The 18,630-nt window shown below is 40.1% G+C and overlaps 1 protein-coding gene across 1 annotated transcript in view; it reads right to left on the reverse strand.

Annotated features, from left to right (window-relative positions):
• Window positions 1-1,315: 1,315 nt before the first annotated feature.
• Window positions 1,316-18,630, reverse strand: part of SLC38A6 (solute carrier family 38 member 6) — a 49,826-nt gene continuing 32,511 nt past the window's right edge. Inside the window, exons 9-16 of the mRNA XM_032235775.1 lie at window positions 15,841-15,906; window positions 15,231-15,284; window positions 14,373-14,452; window positions 7,548-7,648; window positions 4,762-4,886; window positions 3,573-3,717; window positions 3,382-3,476; window positions 1,316-1,992 (exon numbers count right to left, since the gene is read on the reverse strand). Of these exons, the coding sequence (XP_032091666.1) occupies window positions 1,912-1,992; window positions 3,382-3,476; window positions 3,573-3,717; window positions 4,762-4,886; window positions 7,548-7,648; window positions 14,373-14,452; window positions 15,231-15,284; window positions 15,841-15,906 (747 nt within the window). The 3' untranslated portion in view covers window positions 1,316-1,911. The remainder of the gene's footprint in view (window positions 1,993-3,381; window positions 3,477-3,572; window positions 3,718-4,761; window positions 4,887-7,547; window positions 7,649-14,372; window positions 14,453-15,230; window positions 15,285-15,840; window positions 15,907-18,630) is intronic.

Raw genomic sequence — 18,630 nt, forward strand, 5'->3', positions numbered from 1 at the left:
AGATTTCTATTATCAGACTTGCAAGTTTCTGTTAATGTGATTTTATAATAAAGTAGAACAAGCTCATATGATCATGATTCCTGTCTACCAGGATCTACCAGAATCTACGAGATCTACCAGAAAGGCAGGCAGTTGCCATAGTACAAACTGTGACGGAACTATGAGAGACCTTCCATCTCTGGTTAGTTCTTTTATCAAACCAAAGACTTGAAATAAACAACATAATGTGATATTATGCCCTGTGCTTCCTCATGCAACTACACTAACTACTGCTTGCAGAGCAAAGACATACATGAAATTGATAATGCCAAGAGATAGTGACTGGCCCAAGGTCACCCACCCAGCTTTGTGCCTAAGACAGAGTTAGAACCCGTGATCTACTGATTTCTAGTACAGTGCCTTAAGCACTATATTCAGGGCTTTAGAAAGTCAACAATGACAACAGCAGCGAGATCAACACTACATTGAGACAAGAAATAATTAATCAAGGATAAAAGAGTTAGTTTGTACAGTAGCTGCTTTCTGGGAATATGGGCACTCCAATATAATGGAAACCACTCTCACACAGCCCTATAATACAGCTCCATCAAGGCTATAAACTGAAATAATCTCCTCCAATGAATCTTCTATGATACTAAACCAGAGGAAGTTCTTTTTAAATTGGAAACATCTGTGCATGCAGCTAGAACTCAGTGCTGCACCCTGTGCTAGAGAGATTCTGAAGTCTAGTAACACATCCTAAATTCTACCTTGCAGGCAAAGGTAGCCAAGAGAAATGTTCAGTACAGGTAACATATGATCCTGAACCTTGCTCCAATCAGCAGCCTGATTGCTGCATTTTACAAATTCCCATTTTTGGATATTTTTCATGGGTAGCTCCACAGAACCAAGGCACAGATAACTGGCCAGGAAGGATTGTCGTTGGCACAATGGCTGCCATTGGGCAAACATGTTCCTTTCTCACTTAGTGCCATCTGCAAATCCAGTAACAGCAAGGAGTCAAATGCCACTCCAAAATTGCAAATCTGCTCACTCTAAAGGAGCATGGGAACTCCATTCGGAACCAGCTTCCCTTTAATCACCTTAATTTTTTCCTTACCAACATTACCTCCAGCCTGTCTGGATTGAATTTCAGCTTGTTTTTAAAATCCAAAGTTTTTTAATTTTTAGTACAAATTTACATATATTATAGAAACGAAGTGTTGATCGGATCTTTCCTTTTACATCCTCTCATTTACATAATCCATTTTACATCATAGCTTGGTTTTCACTTTCAGCCAAATTATTTTCTTCCATTATTTTCCATTTTTATACTTATTTTTTCTTAACACATAAACAATATCTTCAATTGCCCCTTCAAAAATTACACCAAATTATCATTTCATATTTCTCTATTGGTCTATTTTACTATAAACAATATATATCCTTTAATTAAGTTTTGACATAGAAAGCATTTCTTTCAATTTTTTTCCACAATTAACAATATACTATAATTTCTTTATTTCTTAATTAGTTAATGCAGAGCTGGCTGGAGAATTCTGGGAGTTGAAGTCCACAAGTCTTAAAGTTGCCAAGTTTGGGAACCACTGAGTTAATGGATTGAATTTCAGCTTTGTATTCCTCATTCAGGCGATGATCAAGATCAGACATCAACAAGGATTTTTTTAGGACTGGATGGTAAGATGCAGTAGAGCAGGATGTCATCAAAAATTAAGAGCATTTCATTCTAGAGCTCTGAATTAATCCCTCCAACTATTTCAAGTAGTTGTTAATATGCAAGGTAACACAGAGTTCTGTAGAATGCTATCACTCAACTCTCTTCAGCACATTTTATTTAAAACACCGTGGAAATTATTCATTTTAGCACCTCTTCCTAGGTATAATTCTAGATTTTAGCAGACAGGAATACTTTCAATGGTGGCCCCAACTGTATATGATTACTGATAAACTGAGAAGACCAACAAGGAGGCCGAAAACTAGCAGGGCACATGCCTGTGAATAAAAGTGAGACAAACAGAAGAATCTTAAAATCAGAAATCAATTACTCTTTTGTTAATTAAAGCAATCATTGTAATGGCATCGTTTTACTTTTTAGATAGTGGTAGAGTTGCATTTAAAACACATCATATCAACATGTTTTCACATGGATGTGTGGGTATCATTGAGAAAAGGACAACACCCTGCAATAAACAAGCTTGATTTGTGGCTTAGGAAATGATTTTAGCAGAACTGCCCTTGTCTACTGACTATGGCTATAGCAATGAGAGCTGTGCAAAATAACTGGCCAAATGCCAAACCAAAGTGGACTGATTCATGCAGATGCAAGAGATGTCCAAATCAAAGCAAGCCTCCTCCTCCAAAAAAAAGACTCATTCCAAATCTGAAACATGCTGAAGTTTCATTAGCATTTCAAAATTTGAAGCAATCCAGACATGCAGAAAAGCATCTGCCAAAAATTCATAGTTACCCAGACAGAACAGCAGCCAAATATTGATACATTTCTCCCTAAGCACTTCATATAAGGAAAACTCCACTACTGGGGTGGAGAGGGGAGTGTATTTTTATACCTGATGGTATTGACTTCAAACCAATTGAATAGATTTACTAGGGGTCTCCACTGACAATGTCTGGGTGAGGAATGATGAAATTATTTATTGCAGAATTATGGCAGATAATTTTTGAACTTCACAGTCTGAATTTTCTGAATGGCGACATTTTAGGATATAAATTTGACTGTATTTGTGTTGGGAAAGGAAGAGAATGAATTACAGATTACTGAATGAATGTGCAGGAAGAGAGTCCAGACAAATGCAGTTATCTTTCACACAACCAGATTATGTCCCTTTGCACATTTCTTATGTATTTTAGTGCATTTAGCAGAAAGCCTACTCCAAATGTCAGTCCTTAAGTGAAAAGGATTTCAGAAAGAGCAATAGAAGATATTTTGTTTGCAGGCCATGAATTGTTGTAAATTAGAATAGACAGTATTAGATGTAGAAGTGCACATTATTATTCTTACAGTACATCGACCCTTGCTATATACCCATGATGGCGAACCTGTGGCACGCAGAGCCCTCTCTGTGGGCAGGCACACCATCCAAGGCGCGCATGTGTGCCAGCCAGCTGGTTGTTGGGTATCCGAGGCACACATGCGTGCTGGCCAGCTCTGGCGCCCGTGTGCCTTTCGGTTTGGATACTCTGTGCCTAAAAGGTTCACCACCACTGCTATATACCATTAGCACTATTGACATTAATTTAGTTCCAGCATATGACATATTTGCAAGATATTCAACCAATCAGAAATTAGTTCATGAATTTGTATCTGCAACTTAAAACAATGACAAACTGAACAAGCTTTTTCTAAAAGAAAAAGTAGATTACCCCAAGTTTTTGCCATGATATAAAGTCTTCTGTACTAATCTTAAGATAAAACAGTCCAGGGTATACAAAGAGCAAGCATGTTGAAGTGGTAGACCCTGGAAAAAGATAGGACAAAAGTCTTTTAGTCTTTGTAAGCTCTATATGAATGGGTTTCAAAATGCAGGAATAGGAAGAAAATCACATGATCTTACCAACTACTCCAAAAAGTTGTCTGATGTCAGGAACATACATTGCGAGCAAAACAACAATTGCATTTAATACTAAAGTGATAAAAATGTGGTGGATTAGGGAGAAAGGAAGATGTGAAAAAAATATCATCATTACAGCTTTTCTTGCCTGTAGAGTACAAAAGATTTAAGAAGCATGTCAATACAATAATAAAAAATAAATAACATTTAATTATTTACTGAGAGCCAAAGGTGTTTTTTTTTAAAGGCAATTGGACTTTGTTTTTCCTTGAAGACGTTTCGCTTCTTATCAAAGAAGCTTCTTCTGTTCAGAACTAGTCTTAATAGTCTTAATTCAGAAATGAAGAAGCTTCTTGTATGAAAAGTGAAATGTCTTCAATAAGAAACCAAGTCCAGTTGTCTTTTGAAAAAGAACCTTTGGGACAACTATGACCTGGGTGACTGAGAATCTCCACATATATTTACTGTGATTGTAACTCCGTTTGCATTGCTAACTAAACTTACTGACTGACAGCAGGGGCCAACACATTGGAAGAAATCTAATTATGTATGAATAGAAACTCTCTTATATATTAAGTTTTCCCTCTCTATAACCCTCATCCTCCAAAACAGAATGTATAAATGGGAAACTAGCCATAGGGAAATGTCCTCAATACCATTTCTGCCTACTGAGCAACAATAAAAATTGTTTTACTGGGTTACTATATTGCTTAGTTCCCAAATAGCAAAAACTTCAGGATGAGAATTTGGAAAAGGCCAAGACCAGCAGCAGTTTTGTGGTTTTGTATTAACAATAAGCTAATAAATTAAAAATAAGCTTGCAGAATATCATTAAAACTTATTTTTGCTGGCTTTCATTTACTTATTACGCTGCCTGCTAACTTAAAAGCCAAACAAAAAGAAAATACACACAGATGTGCATACCAAATCTATTCTAAGAATATCATATTCTGCAAATTGCAATGCTGTAAGTCAGCTCAAATTTAAAAGTATTTCTTTTTCAAACAAGCACAAAACAAATTAGTATACTGGTTTAGGTCTCATTCCTCTGTTGCTGTTAATGCTCATAAAAGACATGAACACTCTGATCTACTTGAAGTATGAGTAAGGCAGCCAAACTGTTTGTAGGGCCTGCAAATAATTAAGAATGACTTCGGCTAGACCAGCAAACCAAATATTTTGCAATACGTACAGGAAAGTGAATTAGAGGCACCGTCAGCAGCACAGCAAATAAGATTCCCAGTTTTACTGTCAGGATGACTGTATCACGGGGCAAGTACTTGCTGTATCCTTGGAGCAATTCTGAATCCACGTGGTCTGAAATTATTTAAAGTATATTAAGTAGCAACATCTAATTCTCACATTGTAAATTCCATAGGAGCTCAGTCTATTACTGCAATATTCTCCTCCGTTTTAAAGGAAGATTTAAAGAAACATCAGAAGACAAATTATTTTTTACTAAAAAAAACTATTTGAATTATTTCAGCTTGAATAGTTGTTTTATTTAAAAGGAATAATAGTCAAAAGATAACCATGAGAAACTATCTAAAATCCACAGATTTATCTAGTCTTCCTTAGGCTTAGCTATCACAAATACTTGCAGGCTTTTGTGTTTCCATGATCTCTTCATCATATAAGATGGTTCAAAGTTAAAAAAAAATGAAGGGGGTGAGGTTCAAGAATTTAAGAATATAAACTGAAACAGACATCAGTCCCATATCTGCCACATTATTCTCCTGACCACCCTGTCAAATTTTTTTCCTGGCTTTTAATCAACCTGTCTAATTAAGAGTTCATGGAAACTCAAAGGTTTACCGCTATTCTAGAAAATTTCTGTGGGCTTAATAAAGATATTCCTGTATGGATTTTGGAATGTTTTACATAAGCAGCACCAAGTTAATTAAGTGTGTTTGACTGTTTCACTTTTGTGAAAACTGGCTTGATTTAATATACAGTATGTGATGAAAAAGGTGGTATATATAAACATCATAAAAACATAAACACTTATGTGTGAATGTTGTAGATCAATATATATTTGGATGCCAATTTTCAGGAATGCTTGAGGCTGCCATCAGCCACTAGCCAAGCTCATCCCTTCAAAATCAATTATGCTTTCTCAAGATGAACAATGGTTTCATTGTTACAATGTTTACAATTACAGTTATTTCAATTTTCCATCCTCCCTTGCCACATGAACCCAAACTATCTAAATATTCTATGTTATCTTGGTACGCTTAGGCAGAGAAACAAAAATAGTTCTGTAGTCAAAGAAAGCGTATGCTGGCAATTGAATTCGTAGCTTAGAGACTAAATGTCTAGAAATTGTTTCTATTTGTAAATTTGAAAAACGTGAAGCGACAACATACATTAGTTGTTGTTTTTTTTCAGATGTTCATTACTGTTATGTTTGTTGCTTAACAAATGTTACTTGGAAAACCCACTTTAGGGCACAGCTAATGTATTTACATTGATATTTCAGCTTGCATTATACACTGAGAGAAGTTCTCTGTGGGGACCCATTTCTCTTGAGGTGAATTTGCACAAGTACCGTATTTATCGGCGTATAACACGCACCGGCGTATAACACGCATCCCCCATTTTAACACAAAAATTTGAGTAAAAATTTTTTTCATTAAAAATAAATGACTTGGAAGCTCGGAACTTAATGTTGGATTAAAATTTATAACATTAGAACATGAATTACTTCCCCACCCTCTTCTGTCACATCATTTTCCCCCCTCTGATCCCCCTGTACCACCTAATCCCCCCCCAGATCCACCTGTACAACCTAATCCCCCTGTACCACATAGTCCTGATACCACCTGTACCATATAACCCCACCCCCCATATCACATACTCTTTCCCCCTGCGCCACATAACAAGCCCCCCCCACATAAACCCCTATTTCTATATGTTTTTGTTTTCACCACAGTACCTGGCCTGTGTCGCTAGCAGACTCAGGTTACTCTTTAATTGCGCTGACGAGTAACGTCCTCAGCGTAACGTCAGGGACGTCACTCGTCAGAAGTACGGTGGCCTCGGAGGGTCCTGAGGAGCAGCCTTTAAAACAGCAGCGCGGGCGGCTGCGGACTCACAGCTGATTGGGAGAATGCCGGCGCGTACACTTGGGACCAGAGAGCAGGCGGGCGGGAAGGTAAGCACCCGCAATGATGGAGAAAAAATACAGGCAGCGGGCGGCTCTCTGGCCGCTGCGAGCCGCTGCTGCTAGGATGGGGTTAAATCAGGCAGCGGGCGGCTCTCCAGCCGCCGCTTGTTCAATGATGGGGTTAAAGCGAACAGCAGGTGGCTGGAGAGCTGCCGCCACTGCTGCAAGGTAGGGGTTATATCAGGCAGGGTAGCTGGAGAGCCGCCGACGCTGCCATGAAATGGATGCTGCACTTCTATGAGTATCATGGGCGCCGGTGAATCAGCTGGAGCAGGCAGTTTGGGACCCGGCGTATAACACGCAGTATCGGCGTATAACACGCAGGCAGGGTTTAAGCTTGCAATTTTAGTTTTAAAACTGCGTGTTATACGCCGATAAATACGGTAATTGTTCTAGGTAAAGATCGGTACCCCACTTCTAGAAGTCTATGTGACATAAAAAGCAGGAAGGACAACTTTTTTTGATTCTAAGCATTGCAGGCAATGTTGGACAGAAAGCTAGGGAAGAAGTTGAACCTTTTACCCCAATGTTGTTATAGCCCTAAAAAGGCTATCCAACAGTTAATTGATGGCCACTGGGAACCCAATCATGTTGGGAATCATGTTGTTGAGAATCATGTTGGGAAATCAGTTAAGAGGATCTACCTTTGCATTCCTCACTGAAACTGCAATGCCAACAGGGCAAAGAAGGCCCCATTAGATGGCAATCAAAGTGCCTGCATGCTGCCCACTCTGGTATGTTGAGTCCCCATATTGTGGGCTTCTGCTATTTATCTCCTATTAATAAACAAAAATGTATATTTGATAACATACTGTAAAAAGTGAGGTATCCAAATAGTGCTGACAGGAAATAAACTAGAAAGCTGAGAGCAATTCCTGTGTTGGCAACCTTTTGCATCCTGCTTTTGGATGGACTACAAAAAAGGGAAAAAAGTGGCATTATGAAAGGAATTCATAGAAACACAAATCTCTACAGATGAATGTTTAATCTGTTAACCAATGGATAACAGCTTCCTTCAACACACACCCCTTACATCCCACCCCAAGGAACAAATTCTTGGATGGAATATTATAGAGACTTGGAGAACAGCTTTTTGGAACTTTCAGAGGATTTAAATTTTTTATAATTCAATTAATTTCTTCTTCACATCTTCACATGACAGGCTTTATATTCCTTGGCCCCAAAATTCCCAGGGATAGTGACTGTTGCCATGATATAAAAAGATTCATGGTACTTAGGAAAATGTAGATAAAATATGGTTTTCTTATAACTTACAACTATGAAAGCTAAATTGTCAAAAAGGCTAAACAAAGAAAATTGCTACCTTTCAATTGTGGTTCTGTAGAAAATTGTTGAAAATAACTTAGACTGATAGAACATATACTTTCCTTCTAGTCTAGATGAAGTAAAACATACTACTCACTCTATTCAAAATTTCTAAAGATTTTTACTACCAGTTCTGTGAGCATGGCTTGGTGGGCATGGCATGGCTTGGTGGGCAGGGCAGGGGAAGGATACTGTAAAATCTCCATTCCCTCCCCACTCCAGGGGAAAATTACTGCAAAATCCCCATTCCCTCCCGATCAGCTGGGACTCGAGAGGCAGATGGGCATGGGGCCAGTCACAGATGCTATTTACCGGTTTTCCGAACTACTTAAAATTTCTGCTAGTCTTCTGTCAACTCTGGAGTAGGACTATTCCATACAGACAAGCATTCATTGTTGATTAAGTTAACCTAGTGCTAGGGTTAACTCCATGAGTGTCATTAAGGTTAGGACTCCATTCCCTCCATTTCCTGGAGGGAAATACCTAGCATTGTTTTTATCAGCCTCTGCTTCACAGGCTTGCTTTCAGCCATCATGAAAACGGGAAGGGGGAGCATGGTATTTGGGATGGGAAAATATGGTACAGGAGTGATAGTCAAAAAGGGAGATTTGTTCTCACCATCTTCTGCGCATGCTGATGGCCAATGTTTGGACCTGGTCAAGGCCAACTGTCCTGCATACCAACCTGATGATGGTTCTTGGAGATGCAGCCCACATGACACCTAAGGGAGTTGCAGATTGGGCAATGGGGTGGCGGTGGTTGGAGGGAGGGGGCTGGGCAAATGTTTGATATGTATGATTTCATGCTTTTCTGACTCAGACCTTGCTTTACTTCGCTGCTATCTATTCATAACCAGTAAAAGTACTTTTAATTCCACAAACAATGGAGTTGAAGGATTTCTTTCTTGGTTACTGAAGGAGGCACGCCTGACAATAAGCAAGGTCTTAGTTCGCACTCATCCCGGAGTTAACATCTTCCGAGGGGAGTGCAATGAAAACAAAACCTCCAAAGAAATGTCCAACCCAGGCAGTGACCAGGAGGACAACATGGGGGCTGCTGGATCCTCATGTCCCTTGGAGACAGAGCGATGGCAGAACTGGAGTTGGAGGAAAGATCCGTTCACCCTAGGTGGTTGTTGGGAGTGGGGCAGAGATATGATCCTGAAGAAATTCCTGCCGGAGTTACCACCAGCCAACGTTGGCGACCTGCAGCTGTCTGGCAGGAAGCTGAAGAAGAGGATCTCATGATGTCCCATGCTATGAAACTCTTCTAAGAGGCTTGGGAGAAACGTCGTTTTTGTGAGAGCCGGGTTGAGAGGGAAGCTGATTTTCCTGATCAAGAAAAGAGACGTGCAGAGAACCTATCTCACCCTGGGGGGGGGGGGCTGGGGGCAGACAGCGCAGTTGATCAGTAGAGCCCCAGCAGCAGCAGCCACACGAGCCCCCCACCCCGCTGACATCGAATGGCAAAAGTTCCTCCTCTTGGCGTGAAATTCAGAGGTGACCCCAAAGAACTGGGATTTTTCCTGGTCCAGGTCTGGAATTTCATGCAACAGTTTCTCCAATGAGGAAACAAAGGTGAGAGCTGTGACTATGGCATTGGAAAATAAGGTGGCAGCTTGGATGGTCGCCTTGCATAATGATGACTCCCCCCTGCTGAGGAATTACAATGTGTTTATGGCTGCCCTGAGGAAGCGTTTTGATGACCCGCTAGCTGAGTGTAAGGCAAGAACCAAGATGAAAACTCTTAGCCAGAGAAGAAGTCCAGTGACTGAGTACAACCAAGAGTTTCGTGAGCTGTCGGTGCATATGCGGGGTTGGGGCGAGGAGGCTTTAATGGACAGTTTTATGGATGGCCTGAACCAAGATATATACCAGAACTGTGTTAATAGAGGGGTCCCATGCAACCTGCAATGCTGGTATGAGCTGGCAGCAGATGTGAAGATTGACTAGCCAGGAATAAAGACTGGGGAGACAGTGATAAAGGTAAAAATCCCTCTCCCACCCACCCACCAAGGAGCTCCAAAAGGAGGAAAGAGTTGGTCTGCAAGCAAGCCCCGGTCAACTGCTTGTTTCTGTTGTAGGAAGAATGGGCACCAAGCAGCAAGCTGCCACTCAAAAATTGGCCTAAAACCCACTGCTGCTGGGGAGAAAAAGCCAGACAAACAATCGGGGAAATGAAAGGACACCGCCATGAAAGGGGTGGAACCTGTTGAAGATTTCCCTCCCAACCAAGGGGAGGAAGAGCCCTCCTCTCTTTCTGGGGAAAGTGAAACTGACTACAATGACGACTACTTGGTAGGTCCCCGATCGGGCCCATGATCATTCCAGTAGAACTTAAAGTGCCCTCTACTGGAGCCCAAGTTGTAGAAAAAATGCGATTAAGACTGAGGACTTTTAAAGTGCCCATTGCCTTTTGCCAGTTGGATGGGTCAGTGGCTGGGGGGGGGGCTGCCCAATTTGTAACTGAACCAATAGAAATGTGGATGGGGGAATCACCAAGAGACTTTGAGTTTCATCATTGCACCAGGGGTCGGCCCCTCATACTAGGATTACCCTGGCTACGAAAATGGAACCCATACCTGAATTGGAGGAAAGGGTGGTGGCATATTTGTTCTGCTAAATACCTGGTGGGGAAGGGAAGGGTCTCCCACATAGCCAATGGTGAACCAAACCTAGCAGCTGCAGCGCAAGAAAAAATTGAAGGGGAAGAAAAAATCCCCAAAAATATTGGGATATCCTTGGGACCTCAAGGAAGTTTTCAGTGAAAAGGCTTCCGACAAATTGCCCCACCGTGCTACTGATTGCAGCATCGAGATCATTCCAGGGGAAAAGCTCCCCAAGCCCCAGATTTACTCGATGACCCCATGTGAAATGGAGGAATTACGGAAGTTTATTGACAAAAACGTAAAAAGGGGTTTCATACAACCAGCTAGGTCACAGGTGGCCGCACCTGTATTGTTTAGAGAAAATAAAGATGGCTCCTTTTGTTTATGTGTTAATTACAAAAATCTTAATGGGATTTGTGTGGAAAATATATACCCTCTGCCACTCATGAAGGATATGTTAGCCCAGTTGGGCAAGGGAAAATTTTCACTAAGTTGGACCTAAGGGAAGCCTACTACAGAGTCAGAATCAGAGAAGGGGATGAGTGGAAAACTGCTTTCAACTGCCCTTTGGGATGCTTCCAGTTCAGAATACTCCTGTTTGGGCTGTAGGGGGCGCCAGTAATTTTCATGCAATTAATAAATGAAGTTTTGCATGAGCACCGGTACAATGGTGTCTTAGTCTACCTTGACTACATCCTTATGATGAACACATGACTTTGGTGTGCTCAGTCCTTAAAAAAGTCCAGGGCACTGAACTTTATGCCAAATTGTCTAAATGTGAATTTCATCAGGAGAAGATCGATTACCTAAAATACCATATCTCCCACAAAGGCATCGAGATGGACCCGGTAAAAGTCCAGGCTGTTACTGATTGGCCACCTCCTCGCACCCGTAAGCAATTGCAAAGTTTTCTGGGATTTGCAAAATTTTATCGTCAATTTATTCCCTCGTTAGCTAGCATTTCACTGCCCATTACAAATCTCCTAAAATCTAAAGGAGAAACCAAACCTAGGCCTGGACTTTGAACTGGACTATGGAGTGTCAAGCCGCTTTCGAGAAATTAAAGTGACTTTTTGCAGCAGAACCGGTTTTGAAACACCCCGATATGGATGCACCATTTGTGGTACAAGTCGATGCCATGACGTGGTGGTGGGGCAGTATTACTTCAAACAAATGCTGAGGGTAAATTGCAACCGTGCACTTACACCTCACATAAGCTTACAGAGGCAGAAAGGAGATGGGCTATAAGGGAAAAGGAAGCTTTTGCTGTCATATGGGCTTTGATGACCTGGCGACACTTCCTAGAGGGGGCGAAACACCCTTGTGAAGTATGGACTGATCATAAAAATTTAGAAGCGTTGAAAACCCCGTGTAAGCTGTCGCCTAAACAAGTGCGTTGGGCACAGCACTTCAACCGTTTCAACTTTACCCTCAAGTACATCCCGGGGGGGGGGGGAGAGAACTTTATGGCTGATGCCTTGTCCAGGCTTCCCCAGTATAACAGCTCTAGGCTGAGTGTGGTTCATCCAGTCATCCCAGCTAAAAATCTGGCTGCCCCAATAGTTACTAGGAGCCAAAACCCAGTAGACCTGGATGTGACTACGGACCTAATGAACAAACTCAAGGAGGGCCTTGAGTCCGATGACTGGTTCAAGAAACATTCTGATGAATGCACCATGAAGGATGGACTGGCTTGGGTAGGTGCTAAACTGTATGTTCCTGCTGACCTGAAACCTGTTGTTCTTCAATGGGCCCACGATTTGAGAATGACGGGCCATTTTGGATTTGTAAAGACTTTGCATTTGATTAAGAGACAATTTTGGTGGCCTTCATTGAAAAAAGACATTGAGTCCTACATAGCCAGTTGTCTCGTCTGTGCGAGCGCAAAAAACCACCAAAGTGTTGCCCGTCCTAGAGCCCCATGGAAGGAGATATCAATGGACTTTATTGTCAAGTTACCGGGAAAGTCTAGGAAATACTGTTATTTGGGTTATCACCGATCTGTTTTCCAAACAGGTTCATTTTGTGCCTTTCTCCAAGATCCCGTCAGCGAAGTCATTGGCTAAATTGTTTATTTTACATGTATATGGGTTACATGGAGTGCCTGAACACATTATTTCAGACAGGGGGGTTCAATTCACCTCCCTCTTTTGGAAGGAGTCCCTGAAATTGATTGGCTCTGCTCAAGGGTTAAGCTCCACCCACCATCTTCAGACTAATGGGGCTTGTGAATGGACTAACTTGGTTTTGGAGCAGTACCTCCGATGTTTCATCAATTATCAACAGGATAATTGGGCATAAATGTTACCGCATGCAGAAGTGGCGTACAATAATTTTGTTCACAGCAGTACTGGCATGACCCCTTTCAAAGTTGTATTTGGTCAGGACTTTGTACCGACTCCTGAACTGCCTCAAGAGAAGCCGCAAATTTTATCCTTATCTGAGTGATCTGAGTGAAGCTGGGCCCAAAATACGTAGGTCCATTCCCCATTGTGAAAATCATAAATCCTGTATCAGTAAAATTGGAGTTGCCGAAGAACCTTAGAAGAATTTATCCTGTATTTCATGTGAACCTGTTGAAACCGGAGCACACTTCTTTCTTTCGTCCGCCTCAACCTTCACCTCCAGTCCCTCTTCTTATTGGGGGAGAGCAACTGAAAACATAGAGGTCGCATTCAGTATTTGGTGTCCTGGAAACATTTTCCCCCTTCCCAGGTTGAATGGGTCGACAAATCTCATGTTATGGCTCCCAGACTTTTGCAGAAGTTCTACACCAATTATCCTGATAAGCCTTGATGTTAAGATAGATGTTAATATTTATGTTGTTATTTTGTATTGTTTTTTTTTTTCTCTCTCTCTCTGCAGGGATGATATCTCTTTCTGAAGGAGGATCGGATGCCAGCCTCTGCTTTGCTGGGTTGCTTTCAGCTGTCATGGAAACGAGGAGGGGGGGCATGGTATTTGGAATGGGAAAATATGGTACAGGAGTGACAGTCAAAAAAGGAGTTTTGTTCTCACCATCTTCTGCGCATGCTGATGGCCAATGTTTGGACCTGGTCAAGGCTAACCGTCCTGCATACCAACGTGATGATGGTTCTTGGAGATGCAGCCCACATGACACCTAAGGGAGTTGCAGATTGGGCAATGGGGTGGCGCTGGTCGGAGGGAGGGGGCTGGGCAAATGTTTGATATGTATGATTTCGCGCTTTTCTGACTCAGACCTTGCTTTACTTCACTGCTATCTATTCATAACCAGTAAAAGTACTTTTATTTCCACAAACAATGGAGTTGGAGGATTTCTTTCTTGGTTACTGAAGGAGGCACACTTGACAGTTTTAGGTTGTCAGTTTAACTACTGGTTCACAATCAGAACAAACCAACCAGATAGCACCTTTACATAAGCATTTCTTATACATTTCGGCACTAAACAACCAAGGACTATCAGAGATCTGTGCCTTATTCTTTGCTTAATGAACCATTCCCTAAATATTTAGTGTAAGCTGCCCAAGTAATTTTGGAATCAGATAACTTCCAAAGTTTTCTTTTTATTATTTGTGAATGTTAATATGTAAGTTGCACTCAAGAGCCTAAATGGCCTCTTTCAATATCATCCACACTAGATTAAAAAGGAAATAAATCTTCCAAATTTCAATACTTCTACTTCTGTTTTTTTAAAGGTTTGCACTTACAAATTAAATGTTACCTTTGGAGCTCACAATAAATTGGCAGTACTGATGTATGGCAGAGAAATGAGAAAGCCATAGTTGGAATGGCATAAGCAGTCTAATAAAAAAAGAAACCAAAACAGTGTTGAAATAAAGTCTGTAAATGTTTGAAACTTATTTTTAAACACTTGGAAAAAAAATGTCAACAATTAAGTTGTATTGGTTCCACTATGTTTTACTATGGGGTTTTGGCTGCCTTGAATATGTTTGTGAAAGACAGAAATATGTGTTGCCTTTCTTTCTCCCTCCCTCCCTCCCTTCCTCTCTCTCACACACACACACACACCCCATATATATACATAACATGGCTGGATGGCAAATGTAATGAGTTAAAAAACCCATTTAACAAAATGTTGTGGGGCAGTGTGTTGCTCTGTGTGCCCTATTATCTATGTTTTATTTTTATTTTTTTCTGGGCAGGTGAATACAGCTTCAACCAAAATACTGGGCTGCAGTTTCCCACAATTTTTATTTTCTAAGAAAACTTTCAGAGTTCATCCAGGACTCAAAGACATTATTGGAAATAATAATTGTGGTGAAGGCTTTATAGCTTGCAAAGCATCCATTTAAAAAATAAACTAGAATGCTTTATGAGTGTAAAAGATTAGGAGGAAGGGAGAGCTAGCTGACATTAAATAGGTTCTCCACTGGAGACTTCAGACTTCACAAAGACAGTCATACTGAGAATCTCTGGATAATTCTAATGCTAATTCCAATCTCATAATTCTAATAAATCACACATTTCATGAGATACAAATATTTTCTTCTATCAGTAATTCTAATGCTTCAATACATTTTTGTAAACTATTTTAAACAGTTAAAATATTTTAGATTACCTCTTTGGAGAAATTAAACAGTTGTGCATTACAGTCCCCAGTAGAGTTTGAAACCTATGTAAAACAAAACCCAAAAAGTACCTCAGTTCGGTTCAAATTACATAATTTAAAAACTATTTCAAATTCCTACCAGTGATCTTACAAAGGCGATTTAATGAAGGCCACATTTATACTAATCATTTTAAAGTAATCCTCAATTACTTTCAAAACCATGTAGTAGCCTACTGCAACTACCAACAAAACAGAAATGGTTTAAGATATATATATATATTTTTGGTGGGGGAGTCACCCTTATTCAGTGATAAATTATTCCAGATGGATAGTTCCTTTCCAGAATCTGTTTCCTTGTAGTCCAATGCATCTGCATAAATTAATGAGGAAAAGACATAGGTATGTTGTATGTAAAACCTATAATCTTGCATTGTGCACTTCTAGTGATACAGTAATATATACTATATCTGTAGTTCAGCAAACCATCTGTTCTATTTCAAGGTACTATAAATTATTGTTCAAGTAATCATTTTGCTGTGCAACACTTGGTGGCCTTGAAATAAAAGCCCTGCAGAAAATTCAACAACAATAAATTTCAGATTTAAAGTAGTTTATATACCTGGGAGAATCCTGTAGCAAAGTTTAGTGGCAGAGGACAAGGAATTGACCACTTTTTAATTATTATCTATAAAAAGAAGAAGAAAGTAAGAGTTCAGTTAGCAATGACCTTACTGCATCCAATCAAAAACTAATGCTTATCATCTAATCAGCATAGTTATTAGATATTGTAATGAGCAATGATGAGAATAGCAGATCAACATATCTGGAGAACCCCATTGTAATTTAAGTCTGTTATTTTTAAAACTACTAGTTTACTCATGCAGAATTTCCTTTGGCACTGGAACACTTGTGATTTGACAGAGCAGTGATGATGAAAAGATCACGCGGAAACAACGCTCACGCATGTTCTCGTCGGGACCGCACTTCAGAAGAGCTGAACTTGTGGGTTCTAGTGCACATGCGCGCTCAACGATCAGCTGGCCCACATGTGCAGGCCGGTTTTCGGCATTACCGCATGTGTGAAGGCATCCCGCTCCGGAAAAGCCAAACTTCGGCCGGCGTGCTGCTGTGCACACAAACAAAAGCTGATTGTCACACTTGCATGCATGCCAGAAACCTGGATGACAAACAGGCAAGGCCATGCATGCCAGGCGACATGGTTTGGCGTGACACTTTGGGCACACGTGCCATAGGTTTGCTATCACAGTGATAGAGTAAGTAAAAATGATGGGAAATAATACCTAAACAAAGCCCTTATGCTCAAAAACAGATTGAGAAGGTCACAAAAGAAAAACCAAAAAGTCCAGTTGCCTCTTGAAAAGCACCTTTGGGATGTTCAGACAAGCTCCTGAAAGTAATATCTCAAATGTTATCTCCCAACGGGCAATATGTGTGAGACCAAGCTACAGGACACTGATTTTTGTTTCTAGCTTTTCCTTAAAAGTACCAAATAGTGGGGAATGATATCCAAAAAGGTAAATATTGCCTACAATAATCAACATCAATCCAATAGTGTTCTGCACAGTGGCAAATGGTTTCTATCCAGATAAGTGAATATAGTTAAGTCTGCATGTTTGTGAATTTCCTCTTATTGCCCACCTAATTTTGAGCACTATTAACTCTCTTAAAGCATTCTGATGAAGAAGAAACTAAATAAGGGAAGAGTTCCTTTCACTTTTAACAGTCTTGCAGTTGGCTGAACCTATGTTAATGTATAGATAAGAGTCAATACATTTTATTTGTATAATACAAATGTATGCCTTCCTATCACTGCCCAACAGCATAAACCAAAAATTATATAATGGTTGCTGGAATTGGGCATGTCTAGTTTAATGAAAAGAAGTGACATGATAGCAATCTTCCAATATCTCAGGGGTTGCCACAAAGAAGAGGGAATCAAGCTACTCTCCAAAGCACCTGAAGGCAGGACAAGAAGCAATGGGTGGAAACTAATCAAGGAGAGAAGCAACCTAGAACTAAGAGAAATTTCCTGAAAGTTAGAACAATTAATCAGTGGAACAACTTGCCTCCAGAAGGTGTGAATGCTCCAACATGGAATTTTTTAAGAAAAGGTTGGACAACCATTTGTCTGAAATGGAGTAGGGTTTCCTGCCTGAACAGGGATTGGACTAGAAGATCTAGGTCCCTTTCAACTCTGTTATTCTATTATAATAATAGAGGAGTTCTTTCTGATCAAAAGCCTACTCAAAACCAGTGTAAAAAGAACATATTCCTGGACTGTACCATGATAAGCAGTGATGACTTGTATGTGCTATTCTATATAATCAATTCCTAAGCACAAAAACCAAACGTGTCATTAAGGATGCTGAATGCGATATTTCTATAGGTAAAGACATTTTCTCATAGAAGAGCAATTTGTCAAGTGAACCTTGACCCTCTGAAATGCTATAAATCCAAAATTCTATTTACTATCCATCGGATGTTTAAGAACTAGATTCCAGCTAACTGAAATTATTGAACAAGCAAATCAAAGATCACAATAAACGCTGAGACATAAATAGAACAACACTACATTTTATTATTTTAGAGTAATTATACTACATTGACTGATTTGAAAGAGATCAGTCATTTGTCAAGTCAGAGTCGCCTTATCGGGGTGATGGAAAGCATATAAATTTAATAAATAATAACAGCTTGTACTTTTAGAGCATAATAGACTGGGAAGTTTTGTTAAGAATTGCAAAGGAAGCGTACCAAGAAAGCTTAATAAATTCCTGTAATGTCAAAGAATCTCTAATGGTTGCTTACCCAAAGCTGGAAGGCAGGGGGGGGGGGGGGGAAGGAGTCAGAGGCAGGGAAGGAGAGAGAGAGAGAACTGAATACTGGAAAACTGAAAAAAATGTTCCATTATAGGATAAAATTCCATACTCCATTCATTATTCTTAGATCACCATTTTAGAGCAGTTTCAGAGAATAGTTTTCTTTCCTCAGATCACTCATTCTCATAATATCCCTATGAGGCAAGCTATTAATAATGATAAAAAAGAAGGAAAACAGATCAAGATCACCCAGGGAGTCTCTAGCTGAGGCAGAATTTCATTTCTTGGGTCCAAGCCCAAATCTGTAGCCAATATTAACATTTGTCCTTACAGGCAATAACCTGAGCAGACACTTTGCCCAAAAAAACCAAAAGGAGAAAATTATAGTACTATAAAAATATTGCTTCCATATGCCCAGGTCAGATTTTGGATTCCTGGAACATATTAAAGGGTTTGTACTTGAGATAGCAAGAAAATGATATGCAAACTAAAGTACAGCAGGTATCACGATACTTTATCTTTTCAAGACAAAAAGATAGGTCAGAGAATTGTAATTGGATTTCATAGAT

This window comes from Thamnophis elegans, chromosome 1 (assembly GCF_009769535.1).
Source record: "Thamnophis elegans isolate rThaEle1 chromosome 1, rThaEle1.pri, whole genome shotgun sequence".
In the NCBI taxonomy this organism is placed as follows: Eukaryota; Metazoa; Chordata; class Lepidosauria; order Squamata; family Colubridae; genus Thamnophis; species Thamnophis elegans.